Below are 19,065 nucleotides of genomic sequence, written 5' to 3' on the forward strand. Positions count from 1 at the left end.
TCTACCTTGAACAGTTTTCTTGTTTTCCTTCCCTCTATCATCTATTTTCTTTTCTTCGTACATTCTTTCATGTCCCCTTCTACAGTTTGTTGAAATATTCCTCTGGTGCTGCCTGTCCTAACTTACTACTCTTCCCTTTACACGAAACACACATTCCATTTTCTCTGATCACAGACAACTGCCATCTTAAAATATTAAAGTTAAATGAAGCGGCAACAGCATGGAATTCCAGTATTTATCTTAACTGTTTTTTCAGGAGGCAGTTTTTTTTTTTTTTTTAGCACAGATGCTTTTCTGAAAGCATACAATCTTGCAGGCCTTTGAAGTCCATGAAGTTCATGTATGCAGAGAAGAAGCAAAAACAGAAAACAATTTCCTTTCAGTTGCACAAAGGCAAAACAAGCTTGAGAAGATGAATGGCCCAAATGATGAATGGTTACTAAGTTGGCTTTAAGTCAGACCAAAACATAATCAGCATAATACAGTTAACAATCTAACATGTTGTCTGTGTAAGTAGGTAAAGACGAGGTAGATCTTATTCCCTTTGGGTTTCCTCTGTACTGCTTTTCGCCTGATTTTCCTGTCACCAGCAAGAATTTTTTGCTCATTAGTTAAGCTCAGCAGTCTTAGAATGCATAATGACGTGCTCACCGGCAGCCGATTTATTGCCTTGGCAACCAAAGACAGCCGGTGACTGGCAGTGTCAGAAATTTTTAGTGTGTGAGCATTCCTGGTGTGTGAGCATTGCTGTCATGCTCATCTAAAGGCCACCAATAGAAAGATGGCATAGAATGAACTCGTGAAAAACTCACGGGACAGTTACAAATACATTAGTGTCAATGGAAAAGCAATAAATGAAACATGCAAAAGGACAGGAAAAAAATCCTTATTACTACAAGTTCACTTTGAGGAATGTTTCTGCACATGTTTCTGCGCAGATTGCAACTGATGATGGAACAGAAGTTAATAATTTTCTTTAATTGCAGGTCTATCGCTAGAGGTTCTTCACCATTTCTGATATGGAGAAAATGTTATCGTTGGCCAGTTAAGCAATATTGCATGAGAAAGACAGCTGTTGTACTGAATATCTGTAGACTTGGACGCAGCAAACACAGAATAGATGAATGACAAATAGTGAAATGTACCAGTGCTGTTATACGAACTTTCAGCACTCTTGGAACGTCGCTTGTTCAATCACGTCAGTCGACTGGAACTAAATGTTGCATAATACTTTTCTAATACCTTTTTAAATTCTGAACAGGATTCTAAAATGAAAAGGCTTCCCAAGATTGCTCAGCTTTTTTTGCACCCTGGTTTGTACTACACAGGTTGTATAGTAAAAATAAATCTTCTCGGTAATGCATTTCTGTAATCCGTCTCCTAAAATACATTTGGATTAAATTTAGCAGATCGATTTCTGATTTAATCTTAAAAACTGTCAGAATAAGATACGTAGACGTAGGATGCCAGTGATTTGCTACAGTGGAAAGCATGGCACAGTTACGGTATCTAAACAGTGTTGGGCAGTCACACGCTACTGTAATTTGAATACTTTCTGCAGTAACTACAAGTAGTAATGTAACGGACTACAATTTCTAAAACAGTAATTACTGTATATTGCAGTTACTAATCCAAGTATCACCTTATTACCTGAACGCGATTTGAATTTTGTTCTCGATAGGCTATCTTACTATGACGTGAATGTGCAGCAGGTCAGACAAACAATGATGGAGGATGAGCTAGTGGAAGAGAAATTCACTTTTCGAAGTTGGAAATACTGCTATTATTTTGAATTTGTGACAACCAGAGAAGTGAACATTCAGTCTAGCAACAAAACGCTTTCAACTGCGAAAAAATACATCATCGAATTTATTGAAGCATCTGACGTGGCAACACAGCAATGTGAAACTTGTGAGGAAAAAAAAAACACAGCAGAGATGCCAACATTGACAAATGAAAAAGAGTAGCAACTCCAAGCGCAGCGATGTGAAGCCGAGTGAAGTGAGGCTTCCTATTAGGCTGGGGGTCTGGGGACCGCCGAAGCCCCCAGAAACCAAATTTCAGAGAAGCTCAGAGATGAAATCTAGACCATTTTGAGCTACTTTTTGAGGAAAATAAATGCAGGGTTTACTGTATAGTATAAGCTCAATTATCTAAACTCTCTGGGAAAAAGTGTGGCTAACTAAGGCCCTGTCCACACGGCAACGGATTCAGGTGAATCTAATAAAATTGTTTATCGTTTCGGCCTGGCGTCCACACGGCACCGGCGTTTTGGGTGCCCCAAAACGAAATCTTTTGAGAATGGGTTCCAGAGTGGGAAAATCTGGCAACGGCCCCGTTGCGAAGTCGTCTGAATGAGTAGAACGGATTTGTTTACGATGACGTCACAACCACATGACTGTCAGTGCTTCACGCCGGGTAGAAGTGTAACGAACTCGATGCGAGTTGTCAACAAATCCTATAACTTGGTTCATGAAACGCGCTTACAAAATATTTTCACTGTGAATATTTATTGTGTAATGGTGCAAAGTGAGAGAGAGCAAGAGAGATAGAGAGAGTGAGAGAATAGCCCTTAGGGCAGAGTCTTTAGTCCAAACACTGCGGAAGCAGTACCAAACCGCGCACCGCCCGTGCCCTTTCCAAAAACAAAAACAATCCCGCCAGCAAAAATAGAAAAAAAAGGAGCGATCTCACCTCTTCAGATGTTGGTTTAAGTCCGACAATACATTCCTCAAAAAGGGCGTAGAAGAACAAAGTAATCCATCAACGTGTAGCATTCAATTTATTCTGGACCATTAAAGAATTCTGGAGGATATCAGAATGTTGGCGTACCGGCTTCCATCTACCCCCATTCATTCCTCTTTCTGTGTCTTTCGTTTTACGCTACTGATTAATAATCAAAACTTTATGTGGCTAATGCTACAGAAGAAGGGGTTTATGCGCATGCGTCTACTTCTTCTATTGTTCTGGTGTCTCCGATGGGACTGTCTTACAGTGCACCTAGAGGTGTGGCATGTGTATTGCATCATTTTCAGCAAGCGCTGCGTTGCCATATGTACCTGAAATTCTACTGATCCGTTGCCCATGTGGACGCGATATTTAAAAAAAAAAAATCTCGTTGCCGTTGTCGTGTGGATGTAGCCTAAGAGGATGTTCAGATAAAAGGGATTCAGATAACTGAGCCTGTATTATCAGGGTTCTCCATGAGGGGTTTTAGAGGTGCGGGCCGCCCCCCCTTTCTGTGATTCCCGCCCCCGTTTAATTTCTGCCGCCCCTTTACAAAAGGAAGAGACGTCCCTTTGTTTTCTTTGTGACAGATAGCCTTTCTCTGTTGGAGTACCGACAACGCGACAACACCCAAGTGTGAAACTCATTTACCAGCAATTAGTTTAGTCAGTCTGACGATTATAGTCTAAGAAAAGCATTTCACACTTCGGCGTTTTTGACACATTGTTCTTGCGCCGGGAGATAACACGCCTTTATAATAACATGTGTGAATCGACACCAAGTTCGAGATAACTGATTGTTATTGTTGGCAGAGAAATAAAGGATAAAAACAAAAAGTTCAAAAGTTGGTGCGGCAAGCGTGATATTGCCTATAAAACCGTGAGGATATAACCTGGCTGTCAGTGTTACTGTAGAAGAGGAAGTGCTACTGTAGAAAAGAGAAAAGCAGGTAATTTTGAGTTAGTTTCTTTCAAATGTCAAAGCATTTTGTGCAACCATATTTTAGAGATCATGTTAGGCTGTGTAACTATTACTATGCATTTTGCTTGAGTCTGTATGAATGAGTTTAAATTACAATGTCATTTTTCTTTTTTATCTTCTTAGACTGTTAACTGGTGAACATGGATGGAGCAGTGTAAATATAGCCATAGAGCAGTGTAAATATAGCCATAGAGCAGTGTAAATATAGCCATGGAACAGTGTAAATATAGCCATGGAGCAGTGTAAATATAGCCATGGAGCAGTGTAAATATAGTTAAAACAACATCTTTTCAATGTACTTTACTCTCTAAAAAAAATTATTTTTTCCAGTGGTGCCTTCAATTACATTTCCATTTCAAACAATGTCAGCTTTTGTGGAGCAGTGTGAATATAGTTAATACTAAAACTTTTCGGTACTTTTCTGTTCTTTTTTTTGTAGTTTGCTAAATAAAAAAATATTTTTTTCCAGTTCCATTTCAAACAATGTGTCTGAATATGATGTGTAAGTGTGTAATGTTTGATGTATGATGTGTTTTGTACCAGTCCAATTGATTCCTCTATTCTAAATGATTACTATTGAGACTATTTTATGCACATTTTATGCAAATAACATATGTAAACTTATGCAAATTTGTTTCAAGGTCATCCGATTGACCCCCCCTATATTTTCAATACGTGGAGAACCCTGATTATAATACAGTATTTCAGTAGTTTCATCATGACCAACAACAAAAGCCAGAGTAAAAGTTAAGATTTATGTATAGGTCTTTCAATAACAATACAACTAATACTGTATTTATTTCCTGAACTGTGCACCAGTCTTAATGAAGGACTGGACTTAACTTAATAAAGTCAATACTGAAAGATGGTCATCCATACACCATTTAATTAAACTGAACATGCTGAAGTTAGATAATTTGTCGTATGTATCTGACTTTGCTTTCTCCAGTGTACTTCTGTTGTACTTCTGGTGGTGGCACACTGAACCTTTGGCAATCATGAATTGCTTGTGTGACTAGGCTGCTCACTCGGCCATGTATTCAGCTAGAAATTGCTGTTCACATAGCCTCCTCTTTTTAGGCGGAGACTCCATCATTCACAATCCATGGTATTACTCCCTCCAGTTAAATCACGAACACAAGGTGTTCTTCTAGTTACAGGCACTTATTTGCATATCTATGCCGTCAACATGCCGTGAGAACTAGATAAATAAAATACACAAAATCATAAATTTAGTCTGACTTATAGAAAATAATATATAGATTTAGGCACTGCCTAAAAGTGGCGCTCCCATCTGTTTCTGGGTTGTAGAATTTTCTTATATCATAGCCAGTCTCTTTTGTTTTATTTCTTTACAGGCTAGCACTGACCACTAGGCGGTGTGTATGACTGGTAATTACTAACACTGACCACTAGGCGGTGTGTATGACTGGTAATTACTAACACTGACCACTAGGCGGTGTGTATGACTGGTAATTACTAACACTGACCACTAGGCTGTGTGTATGACTGGTAATTACTAACACTGACCACTAGGCTGTGTGTATGACTGGTAATTACTAACACTGGCCACTAGGCGGTGTGTATGACTGGTAATTACTAACACTGACCACTAGGCGGTGTGTATTACTGGTAATTACTAACACTGGCCACTAGGCGGTGTGTCTCATCTCATCTCATTATCTCTAGCCTTCTTTCTGTGAGGCGACAGCGCTAACCACTACACCACCGTACCGCCTAGGCGGTGTGTATGACTGGTAATTACTAACACTGGCCACTAGGCGGTGTGTATGACTGGTAATTACTAACACTGACCACTAGGTGGTGTGTCTCATCTCATCTCATCTCATTATCTCATCTCATTATCTCTAGCCGCTTTATCCTGTTCTACAGGGTTGCAGGCAAGCTGGAGCCTATCCCAGCTGACTATGGGCGAAAGGTGGGGTACACCCTGGACAAGTCGCCAGGTCATCACAGGGCTGACACATAGACACAGACAACCATTCACACTCACATTCACACCTACGGTCAATTTAGAGTCACCAGTTAACCTAACCTGCATGTCTTTGGACTGTGGGGGAAACCGGAGCACCCGGAGGAAACCCACACGGACACGGGGAGAACATGCAAACTCCGCACAGAAAGGCCCTCGCCGGCCACGGGGCTCGAACCCGGACCTTCTTGCTGCGAGGCGACAGCGCTAACCACTACACCACCGTGCCGCCCTAGGCGGTGTGTATGACTGGTAATTACTAACACTGACCACGGACAAACCACAAAAAATCGACTCGATGGGTTTACCATTTTTTCTTAGGTATGGTGCTCCGCTGGAGCTCCGCTAATAATTTACCAAGAAACAGATGTCACAAACACAAAATACAGCTTACCGTATATAATCCTTTAACTTTGAAAACCATAGGCCGCTTAACTAATGGGTAATTAGCACCGAGAAACATCGACAAGTTAGCATGCAGCTATCAAGTGAACTCTGCTAGCATATCAGCCGTTAGCATATCAAATAGTTACAAACATGTCAAAATAAAAATACACCCGCATACCTCGTTGGCCACGTTAAACTAAAGGGGGGTAAGAAAGGAAACCTCCAGCCTTATAAATCTTCACTTTGTTCCAGTCTTCATGAACATTAATACAGTTTGTAACTTTTAATGATCATCCTCCATTGAACCAAACTTTAATACCACACATGGTCCTGTTCAGCATGCAACCAACAACAACAACCCCACCCACAACAACACGAAGAACATTTGTTCTGCTATGAATATATTACACAGCTCTTTTAACTTGTGTTTTTATCTGTATACTTGGTTATATTCATGTTGATTAACAAAATAAATATTTTATCCAAACAAATTATTCTTATATTTAACCAAAATTATTAAATGAACTTAAATTGTATGACTGACTCTGATGGCAGCTACATATGGTTTGTCTTCACTTCACACCTGACACCATTTTGTGAGAGAAATCGAAAGTTTCAGTTCTGGAACACGACCGATGAAGACAGTTTGCTTCCAGGAAGACGACTACACATCACTACTGCACATTTCTGAGCACTGCATTTAACACGCGCTGTGATTAGCCGAGAGCATGAATCAGGTCACCTCTCGGCCAATCACAGCGCAGCTAACAAGGATACGGAAATTCCTGGAATTATCCAACTCAGTGTAAACAATGACACGAGAACAGTCTGAATGCCGAAAATATGTTAATTTGATCGATACACAGGCAAAACCGGTTGAAAACAGATTATTTTCAGGTCTACGCGTAGCACCATAATTGTGCTTCAAATCCGTAGCTGCTACACCCAAATCGTATATGTTGGCATCTCTGACACAGGTGCCGATAGAGATGTATGCACTCCGGCTAAACAACAAAAACTGGATTTCAGAAGAGAAAATGGTGGTAGAGAGAAGTTAAGTGGAAAGGATCTAAATAAGCTCGTTGCTGACTATATCGTAGAAGAGATGTTACCCGTTTCCACTGTTGACTTGCCCACATTTTGACACATTATAGAGAAAATACCCACAAAGAGCAATGCTAGGCTGCTACAGAGAAAGACGTTTGCTGACGACCCTCGAGAGCAAATATGCGGTGATGGAATCTAATTTTAAGGCCACACTCAGACAGATAAACTTTGTGTCCACCACAGCTGACATCTGGATAGCTAACAAAAAGCTTTCACTTTTTCAGAAGGGGGGGTAGTAAAAGTAATGAAACGAGTAATGTAACTAATTACTATTGATACCAAGTAATCGGTAAATTAATTTGATTACTTTTTTAAAGGTAGTAATTTGCAAAAGTAATTAATTACTCTTCCTGAGTAACTTGCCCAACACTGTATCTAAATAACATTTAACAATAAGTACTTTCAGTATTAGCAAAAAGTACAGGACTTTCCCACCTCAAGGAAGCAGGTCCCTGCAGCTGTGTTCTCCTTGATGGACACATTATAGACGCTGCTCCCAAAAACTGGTCTGTTGTCATTAATATCCTGTAGACTGATTTCCACCATGGCAGTAGAGGATAAAGGGGGCTTTCCACCATCTGTAGCCACTACCTTGATACTTGCTTTTCGATCCGTCTCGTAATCCAGCTCAGTAGCTGTGGTGATGATACCTGTCACAGCATCGATGGTGAACCAATTAGAATGTGTCCCCTTATTGGGCAGGATGCTGTAGCGGACATCACCATTTGGGCCCTGGTCTTTGTCTCGTGCTGTTACTTGTAGCACAAAGCTACCTGGGTAAACCACTTCTGGAATAGTCTGTTTGTATGCCTGCTGATCAAACAGAGGAGGGTTATCATTGATATCTGTGACTTGGATTGTAAAAGAGGATTCAGCTCGGAGTGGTGGGGTGCCAGAATCTGTAGCCATGACCCGGAGCTCATACGAGTCTCTCTCTTCACGATCCAGAACCTGGTCCACACAGATAAGGTAGATGATGTTGTCCTTAGTAGTCAGGGCAAACTTACCATCCCCACCTTCCAGAGAGACATTGACATTTGAGTATTCACCGTAATCAGGGTCTGAGACTGAAATACGGGCAACATATTGTCCAGGCTGGGCACCCTCAGATATTCGAGGTGACCCATCCTCACTGAGGAAGATGATGGTCATGGTGGGTTGATTATCATTGTAGTCACGGACATGGATAGTAACGAAAGCATTCGTGATCTCTGGGTGGCTGGCATTGTCTTTGGCTTGGACGACAAGCTCATGGACCTTTCTGACTTCATAGTCCAAAGGCTTGTTGAGTGTGATAATTCCAGAACGAGAGTCGATGACAAAGTATCGATCGGGGTCACTTTGCCTGCGGTTAATCTCATAAAGCACAAGGCCATTGTCTCCTTCATCTGCATCTGAGGCAAACACTTGTAGGATATCGCTACCTTGTGGGAGACTTTCAGAGATGATGGCATGGTATCTGCTCTGATTAAAAGCAGGAGCATGGTCATTAATATCTTGCACTGTCACCTCCAGAGTCATTTGCCCTGTTTTTTTAGGAGATCCCCCATCAAAGGCCTCCAAAACCAAAGAGTAAGAAGCCCTCTTTTCTCGGTCAAGGACACCATTGACCACCAGGTCCAGGTAAAGAACCTTATTTGCTGCCCTCTTAGTTTCCAGTCTGAACACCTGTCCAACGTTTCCATCTTTGATGAGATATCCCTGAGTGGTGAGCTGATCTTTGTCAGAATCAGTGGCTGGCTCCAGGGAAAATCTTGTCCCCACTGCAGTTTGCTCAGGGATTTTCAAATAGGCCTTATTCTTGGGGAACACTGGAGCATGATCATTAATGTCATTCACTGTGATGGATACCTTCACTGTGAGGCCAGTCATGGTAACTGCTATAAAGCTATAATGGTCTCTCTCTTCCCGGTCCAGACGCCGAGCAGTCTTGATAATGCCAGTGGTCTCATCAATGTGGAGGTCCGTTCCCACGCTAGTGCCCTCATGATCAGATATGAAGTAGAGGGAGGCGGTTTCTCCAGGTGGTAACCCAGCACTGATGTCACCCACTATCGTCCCTGCAGGCTGCTCTTCATCCAGCTGTAACTCCAGGATGCTTGCTGTTGCATCCGCATTGACCACCACTGTTAACAATTCCACAGTCAAAAAAACAAGTAGAAACATCCTTAGTCTACAGTTATTGTCCCCAGAGCCTCCAAATAACTTCATCACAGCACAGTTCTCTTACACCTGCAAGAGACGAGAAAGAAAACAGATCACAGCCTGGAATCATGCTAATAAAACACATTCAAACACCAGACGCATGTCAAATTCCACCACTGTTGTCTATGAGGCACTGGAGAGGTGCATAAGAGGTCTGGTCTGACTCACTGGTGCAGAATACATTTGTTTAAGAGAGCAGCTTTCTTCGGCAATGTTCAGCACAGTGTTTTTCTAAAAACATAGCACAATTCTTATCTGTTTATCTGTAATAGCAAAAAAATTCAATATTTTTCTGACATGGACTTTTCGTAAATGTTTTTGCGAATTGATGTAAATATGTATATGATGCAATCTTTAGTATAATGAAGAGTTTTGTGTGTGCTTTGCATAACCAGACAGTTTACACGGGGGTTAGGTTAGACCAAATTACTTTACTGGAGTGGCAATCTGGGCTGGTGCAATACTAATCTGTACAGGGCATGTAAGGCACACACCTAAGCAACATTTGTTTGCCATCGAGCAAACTACAAAAAAGTCATAGCTACTGAAACATAACATTAAGCTGCATCATATGAAGTACACTAGCATTACAAAGTCAATATCATTTAGCAAACTATAGCTACTAACAAACTGAAATCCAATCTTCATTGTGGTCAGTGGGGCCAGAGAATAGTTCACTTCTGTGTTAGCTAGCTAAACTTGCTTGTTCCCACTACTGGACAATGATGAAATGAACTTTCAAATTTCCCAGAGATGCTATAGTGGCTTGGGCAGCATGGTGGTGTAGTGGTTAGCACTGTCACCTCACAGCAAGAAGGTTCTGGGTTCGAGCCCAGTGGCCGACAGGGGCCTTTCTGTGTGGAGCTTGCATGTTCTCCCCGTGTCTGCATGGCTTTCCTCCAGGTGCTTCGGTTTCCCCCACAGTCCAAAGGCATGCAGGTTAGGCTAATTGGTGGCTCTAAATTGACCGTAGGTGTGAATGTGAGTGTGAATGGTTGTTTGTCTCTATGTGTCAGTTCTGCAATGATCTGGCGACTTGCCCAGGGTGTACCCCACCTCTCGCCCATAGTCAGCCTGGATAGGCTCCAGCTTGCCTGTGACCTTGCACAGGATAAGTGGTTACGGATAATGGATTGATGGATGAAGACGATGATGATGATGATGTCAGTCAGCATGGACTTACAATGGGTAGCATTACCACCTCACAGCTTCAGGATCAAAGGGTCGGTCCTGAGCTTGGGTTACTTGTCTGTACTGTCAGTTGTGTATGTTCGCATGGATTTCCTCTGGGATTCTGTCCAAAAACATGCAGGTAGGTGGACTGGTTAAGCTAAATTGCCACTAGGTGTGAATATTGCCCTGTGATGGACTGCTGTCCCACCCAGGATGAATTCTCTACTTTGCACCCAGTGATACTGGGCTTGGCTCCGAATCCGCCACAACCCTGACCAGCATAAAGCAGTAACTGAAAGTAAGTGAGTGAATAATAATGTCTTACCAGGGTGACCAGAGGGATGGTTATGCTTGGCCATCTCTTCACTACACCCCAGTTCAGTATGCACAGACTAACATCCATCCATCCATTATCTGTAGCCGCTTATCCTGTTCTACAGGGTCGCAGGCAATCCCAGCTGACTACGGGCAAGAGGCGGAGTACACCCTGGACAAGTCGCCAGGTCATCACAGGGCTGACACATGGAGACAAACAACCATTCACACTCACACCTACGGTCAATTTAGAGCCACCAGTTAACCTAACCTGCATGTCTTTGGCTGTGGGGGAAACCGGAGCACCCGGAGGAAACCCACACAGACATGGGGAGAACATGCAAACTCCACACAGAAAGGCCCTCGCCGGCCTTGAACCCAGGACCTTCTTGCTGTGAGGCGACAGTGCTAACCACTACACCACCGTGCTGCCCACAGACTAACATATTTTTAGAATTATGAATAGTTTTTCAATAGCTTGTATGTAAAGCCATTTTAATAGGTTTCATATCTAGAATGTCCAGATTGTATAGATTTTCAGGAATAGTTTATAGAGTGATGGGGAAAGCTTGTTCACCTAAGTCCCCATACTACCATTAATTCAGGAGTGTTAACATGAGGAATGTTCTCTGAATATGGACAACACAATCTAAAAAAAAAAAATCAATAGCTTCAAAAAGATTTTACTTCTGGAAATGTCTCCAAAATGGAGATGTCAGTAAAGTTAAAATATGAGAGAGAGAGACAGAGAGAGAGAGAGAGAGCGAGAGCACAAACAGCAGGCAAGATTGTGTGTTGGAGCTGACGGCTCCACTCCTGTCACATATGGGAATGCAGCCACTGAGAGCCACAGGTGGCCAGCCTTACAGATGCTATTTTATCTAACACTAAAAAAAACATTACAGAGATTAGACAGTTGTACACTTTTGGCTGGAACTGTGGCCAAACCCCAGAGTTCAGCCTGCACTACGATGGGGATGCATGCAGCTTGTCTGTGGAAGTAAGGTTCTCCAAACCATACTGGCAAAAAACATGGACTATCACTGGAGACTGCATTTGTGCCCAGATCATGAGTGCAAATTGTCCTTGTCAAAACTCGTTTAGAATGTACACCTATACCAAATTAAAAAAAAAGAAAAAGGGAATTTAGTAGACATGAATCTGCATTTTTTTTGCTTTGTTTTTTTAGAACTATACTACTCTACACCACAAACTTTCAGCTTTGATTCATTTTACACTCCCCCTAGTGGTAAACAAGGAATGTAAGCAAACGTTAAAGAAAGATAAAACAATGAACAAACTTATTCACAGGGATATACAGTACATACAGTGCAGTGCAAAAGTCTTAGGCACCCTATTTTTTTTTCATTCAAACTTTGTTATAGATTTCTATTTTATGACTTCTACATTATCGAGTCAGTACAAAAACACTGTCCAAATGTTCGTTTTCCAGCACAAAATTAAATGTAAAGGGAAAGAAATGTTTGTAAATGTTGGTGAAAAAATAATGAAGGCTAAAGGGTTTTGGTGCAAAATTAAGACAAGAGTGTGACAGTCAAAGTGTCCAGAAGAACTGCAGCTGGTTCTGCAAGATGCTCAGTAAAACCTACAGCTTCCTTATATCTCCTTATAAAACTGCACTCACTGTACCTGAGACTTTTTTTTTTTTTGTTAAAGCAAAAGGTTGTCTCACACCAAATACTGACTTAGTTTCATTTATTATGGTTTACTGCTGTTTATAGTCTCATCATCTCTAGCCACTTTATCCTGTTCTACAGGGTCGCAGGCAAGCTGGAGCCTATCCCAGCTGACTACGGGCGAAAGGCGGGGTACACCCTGGACAAGTCGCCAGGTCATCACAGGGCTGACACATAGACACAGACAACCATTCACACTCACATTCACACCTACGGTCAATTTAGAGTCACCAGTTAACCTAACCTGCATGTCTTTGGACTGTGGGGGAAACCGGAGCACCCGGAGGAAACCCACGCGGACACGGGGAGAACATGCAAACTCCGCACAGGAAGGCCCTCGCCGGCCACGGGGCTCAAACCCAGACCTTCTTGCTGTGAGGCGACAGCGCTAACCACTACACCACCGTGCCGCCGCAAAATACATCATATTATAATAATGATGCCCACATTTGTAGTCTAATCACCTCATTTGGTGTTTTTCAGGTTTTTATTTGTTCAGTGAGAGAAATCTAGTCTCTGTTGGTCTTTAATGAGTGCATCAGAGTCAGGTTGAATGTCTGAGGTGGAGATGCGAAGCACAGCTGACAGATGATCATCAGTCGATTCGGTGTAGGAATCAGATCTTTTTTTTTTATTGAATTCAAACATAAACAGAATTATTTTATATTACAACATAAAATCACACCTCCTCTGAAAATATAATCTAAAAAGAAAACTTATCAAATACATATATATACAATATATGTAAAATGGAAAACAAACAAACAAACAAAAAAAACCAAGGGGTTTATGAAAGGTTAACTTCTGCTATGAATGTGTACAGTATATTTGCATGGGGATTGTTTATATATTTCAGACATTTTTGTAACAAGGACAGTTCATTCTTAAGAGCAGGCCATGAAGGGGGGGATTTGGCATATCGACACTTGTGTATGTAATGTTTTGTAAAAATAATGAGATTATTCACCAAAAAGTAGGTATCAGATCTACAGATCGGCTCGGGCGCCTGCTGATGACGTCACACTATGTGATTGGCTGGACCGTTTGAAGGATGACGTACAAGTTTGTGGTTGGTCTGGACAAATTACGGAAGTAGTTATCGCGGGATTAGGTTTCGTGGGATTTCATGTCATTTTCATGTCGCGCGCATTGCGTTTTTGTTGAACACAACTTCAAAATAAAAGCAATGCACATTCAGTCCATGCATGAGGTAAAATTAGAAAATACGTTTATTTTGTAATTTCTAATTAACCTTTCGCGGGCCAGTCAGAATGAACCAAAGGGCCGGATGCGGCCCGCGGGCCGTAAAATGCCCAGGTCTGGTCTACAGCATTTCTTTACATAATGCCTAAGACTTTTGCACAGGAGTCTATATTCCTGAACATACGGGTGGACTGTCATTGACCATCAGAATATCATGCTGTACAGTATATACATTTTATTTACATTTTCAATTGCATGTGCTGTCACAGTCTTCATCTTGGATGAATACAAGTAAATGGGTCAAGCAAGAGGTTAAGTGCACAAGTTTGCTTCACTAACAAGGCCTTATCTGTAGACCCACAGTCAATACAGTAGGACAATCTACCTTTCTACAATATGTGTCCTTTCTACAGACAGTAAATACGCTTTGTTACTATTATGAGTGATTTCATTCACCCTGTGTCCGAAATCACTCACTCATTCACTACTCCCTATATAGGGAATTACTATATAGAGGACTATATAGTGAGCTCATTGATAAAATGAAAAAAACATTATTTACGTCATTACTGTCGCACAATTAAAACGTGCTGGATCAGTCGGCTGGTGGGTTTTCAAAATAATAAATACATGCATGTGTTTCTGTGATAAATCCATATTATACTGAGCATATTTCCCACATTAATAAATACAAAGTACCTGCATCTTTCAGTTTTTTTAAATCAAGGCTGAATACTTTCTTCTTTGCTGCTGCCTTTTATTCAATCAAATTTGAGGCTTTTGATTTGATTTCTTTCAACGTGAGCGCAATGCATGATGGGATATATGGCTTGGTTAGTGACCATCGGTCACACTACTTTTCGTGATGCACTGTGGTATACTTTGAGTGCACTATACAGGGTGTAATAATGCTCACTATGCATGCGGACAGCACTACAAAATGGCGGCCTCACTATATAGTCCACTATATAGTGAGGAAGGAGTGATTTCAGACACAGGGTTTGTGTTGAATATTGGAATATTGAGGGTTAAGTTGCAGTTAGGAGAATGACACCCCCTGCAGGCTCTGGTGAAGACTACAGCAGCCTCAGTTCCTCTCTAATGCAAGTAACAGACACAGTGGAAACACAGAGACCAATAGAAGCCAAGTTAAATAGGCTCCAGAGTCACGAATTACCACACTCCCTCAACATTCTTTCTTATATATTCTTATATTAACAGCTTATTAAAATATGTCAAGGTCCCAACTGCCCCTCAATCACATAATATAAACAGGCCAGACTAAGTGATTGACAGGGACGTCTGAGGAAAACTAGCAGTGGGGGGCCTTTTCTGTTCACTGCATAAATACATGGCAGCACTTCAGTACTTCAATTGCCATCTCAGAACAGCTGGGGATCAGGATTTTTTTTTTCTGGTATGTAGTATGTCTTAAAGACACATGGATTTTTGTGATACATGATATTTCCTTTAGCATCTTCTTTTATTCTTTTGTCCCATGTTAGTGTACTTTATTGTATGCTGTATTATAAAAAGAAATCAATGAGAATCGAAGCTCATGGGAATATACATTCTACAGCTCAATAAAGTGCATACAAGTGTAAAATGTTTGCACATTAATCCAGCTGATGAAGTTGAGAAGAAAGTTAATTTGCTCACACTCATCATCTTCTACCTTCAAATTTGTTGGTTGCTTTGACTGGTTGATCAACTACTGATATACAGTACTGTGCAAAAGTCTTAAACTTCCCATTTTTTCTTTTTTTCACAGAAACTTTGTTATAGATTTCTATTTTATGACTTCTACATTATCGAGTCAGTACATTTTAGAGTTCCAAATGTTCGTTTTCCAGCACAAAATTAAATATTACAGAAAAAAAAATATGTTTGCATCTGAGCAGCACATTACAAGAGACCACTTTCAGATTAAAAAAGAAAACATAATGAAGGCTACTGGGTTTCGCTTGCCGCAAAATTAAAAAGCGAGTGTGACAGTGAAAGTGTCCAGAAGAACTGTAGCTGGTTTTGTAACATGCTCAGTAAAACCTACAGCTCATTTCCTTATAAAACTGCACTCATTGTACCTTAGAGCAGGGGTTCTTAACCTTTTCTACTTTGAGGCCTACGTTTTCATACTGGTAACGAGTCGGGGGTCTATTAAAAAAGATCCCCAATTATTTTGGCTCATCTATTCTATTTGAATCTAATAATCTATTGTAAAGTGTATTAATGGGATGCAACATCACTCCCTGTTATGACTGGAGCATGTTCAGACAGGCAGCCACCTACAACTCCACAGATCTCCAAGAGTCAAGTCAAGTCAAGTTTATTTGTATAGCACTTTTAACAATAAACATTGTTGCAAAGCAGCTTTACAGAATTTGAACGACTTAAAACATGAGCTAATTTTATCCCTAATCTGTCCCCAATGAGCAAGCCTGCGGCGACAGTGGCAAGGAAAAACTCCCTCAGACGACATGAGGAAGGAACCTCGAGAGGAACCAGACTCAAAAGGGAACCCATCCTCATTTGGGCAAAAACAGACAGCATGACTATAACATTAACAGTTTTAACATGAAGACAGTTTCGTTGATGTTGTAACTCTTCACTGATGGAAACTTGAGTGCAAAACTGTTCATGACAACTGCAGTCCTGAAGTTAGCAAGTCAACTGTAGTCCTCAGCCATAAAAGCATTACTGTAAGAGTCCAGAGCGTCCTCCAGGTGTAACTTTCAACTGTCCTCATGGGGCCGTCCTCCACAGGAGCAATGTGATAAGACTCCAACCAGACACAGGGCACCAGGATGGATCAAGCAGGTCCGAGGGGCAGAAGAGGTCAGCATCTCAATCCCAGGACTGACATGCAACTCAGAGGGACAGATGGGGGGGGGGAGTGCATGGAGACCGTCACTGTCTATATGAGGAAGTGCATGGACAACGCTACGGTCACCAGAACCATCTCCATTCGGGCCAATCAGAAACCATGGCTGACAGGGGAAGTCCACAGGCTCCTGTGGGCTCAGAACGCCACCTTCAGAGCTGGGGACGAGGTGGGCCTGAGGACAGCTAGGGCCAATCTGTCACGAGGCATCAGGGTGGCCAAGAGACAGTATTCCAGGTACATTGCTGACTATTTCAATGACAGCAGAGACACCAGGAACCTGTGGTGGGGGATTCAGGCCATCACAGACTACAAGCCCTCGCCGCAGACCTGTGACAACTCCACGTCTCCAATGAATCAGTTGAACGACTTCTTCGCTCGCTTTGAGGCAGACAACAACACCACGGCACAGAAGACCCCACCACCTCCCGGCGACCAGGTGTTGACGCTGTCCCCAGACAGCATGAGGAGAGCTCTCAGGACGACAAATGCACGGAAAGCCCCGGGTCCTGATAACATTCCTGGTCGTGTCCTGAGAGACTGTGCCGAGGAGCTCACAGATGTCTTTACAGACACCTTCAACATCTCGTTGAGCCAGGCTGTTGTCTCCACATGCCTCAAAGCCACCACCATCATCCCGGTCCCGAAGAAGCCATCCCCCTCCTGCTTCAATGACTACCGCCCCGTCGCATTCACTCCCGTCCTCATGAAGTGCTTCGAGCGGCTAATCATGCGGCATATCAAGTTGGCCCTCCCCCCCGCCCTGGACCCTTTCCAGTTTGCATATCAGTCCAACCGTTCGACCGATGATGCCATCTCCACTGTCCTCCACTCAGCCCTCACCCACCTGGAGAAAAAAGACTCGTATGTCAGAATGCTGTTCATAGACTTTAGCTCAGCATTCAACACAATCATTCCTCAGCAGCTCATTCACAAACTGGACCAGCTGGGACTCAACACCTCCCTGTGCAACTGGCTGCTGGACTTCCTGACAGGGAGACCACAGGCTGTACGGGTCAGCAGCAACTCCTCCAGCACCATCACATTGAACACGGGGGCCCCCCAAGGATGTGTGCTGAGACCCCTCCTCTTCACTCTGCTGACCCACGACTGCACACCAACATCCAGCTCTAATCTCTTCATTAAATTTGCGGATGACACGACTGTGGTGGGTCTCATCAACAATGGCGATGAGACAATCTACAGGAGTGAGGTGAGCCGCTTGGCCATGTGGTGCAAGGACAACAATCTCTGCCTGAACGTGGAGAAGACGAAGGAGATTGTTGTGGACTTCAGGAGAGCGCACACCCAGCATGCTCCACTATCTATTGACGATGCTGCAGTGGAGAGGGTGAGCAGCACTAAGTTTCTGGGTGTGCACATCTCTGAAGACCTGTCCTGGAGCAACAACACCACATCACTGGCCAAAAAAGCCCAACAGCATTTGTACTTCCTTCGCAAACTGAGGAGAGCAAGAGTCCCGGCCCCCATCATGCACACATTCTACAGAGGCACCATCGAGAACATCCTGACCAGCTGCATCAGCGTGTGGTACGGCGCCTGCACCGTGTCCTGCTGCAAGACTCTGCAACGCATCGTGAGAGCAGCTAAGAGGATCATTGGTGTCTCTCTCCCTTCTCTAATGGATATCTACTGTATAACTCCCGCCTCACCCGCAAAGCCATCAGGATTGCAGGTGACCCCACCAACCCATCTCACAGCCTCTTCAGTCTGCTGCCATCAGGGAGGAGACTGCGGAGTCTCCGGGCCAAAACCAGCAGGCTCAAGGACAGTTTCTTTCACCAGGCGGTCAGGAGGCTCAACTCCCTCCCTGTTCTGCCCCTCCTCCCCCCTCTGCCCCCTGCTACAGGTTTCGCTCGCACACCCCCCTGCCCCCCCCTTCAGTATCTGACATGTCACCCTCACAGTCCCCCCCCCCAACACACACACACATACTCTCAACGTTCATTAACACACTGAACTCAGGGACTGCACATTTCACTTTACCTCGCTCATTTGCACTATTCCGCACTACCTCACCTTAACAGCTATTAGTTTATTGTTTATACTGCTTATTTCATGTTTACCTGTTATACCTCAAGTGCCCTTGACTGTTTATTTGCTCCAATTTATGTGTGTGTGTGTGTGTGTGTGTGTGTGTGTGTGTGTGTGTGTGTGTGTGTGTGTGTGTTTAGTCTATGTCTAGTTCTTAGCTAGAGTGTTTATACTGTTTATATTGTTTATTTCAATTATTCTATTTTTATTTATTGCATTGCCTGTTTGCACCGTGGGTCAGAGAGGACTGAAATTTAATCTGTGCTGTATGTCGAGCATGTATAGCATATTTGACAATAAAGTTGACTTGACTCGACTTGACTGTTACAGATGGGAGCGCA

At 42.7% G+C, this 19,065-nt stretch overlaps 1 protein-coding gene across 1 annotated transcript in view; it reads right to left on the reverse strand.

Moving 5' to 3' along the window:
• LOC132873642 (protocadherin-16-like) overlaps positions 1-19,065 on the reverse strand; it is a 232,031-nt gene that overhangs the window by 194,499 nt on the left and 18,467 nt on the right. Inside the window, exon 2 of the mRNA XM_060909392.1 lies at positions 7,631-9,427. Within this exon, the coding sequence (XP_060765375.1) occupies positions 7,631-9,406 (1,776 nt within the window). The 5' untranslated portion in view covers positions 9,407-9,427. The remainder of the gene's footprint in view (positions 1-7,630; positions 9,428-19,065) is intronic.

The sequence above is a fragment of the Neoarius graeffei genome, chromosome 25, assembly GCF_027579695.1.
Source record: "Neoarius graeffei isolate fNeoGra1 chromosome 25, fNeoGra1.pri, whole genome shotgun sequence".
NCBI lineage: Eukaryota > Metazoa > Chordata > Actinopteri > Siluriformes > Ariidae > Neoarius > Neoarius graeffei.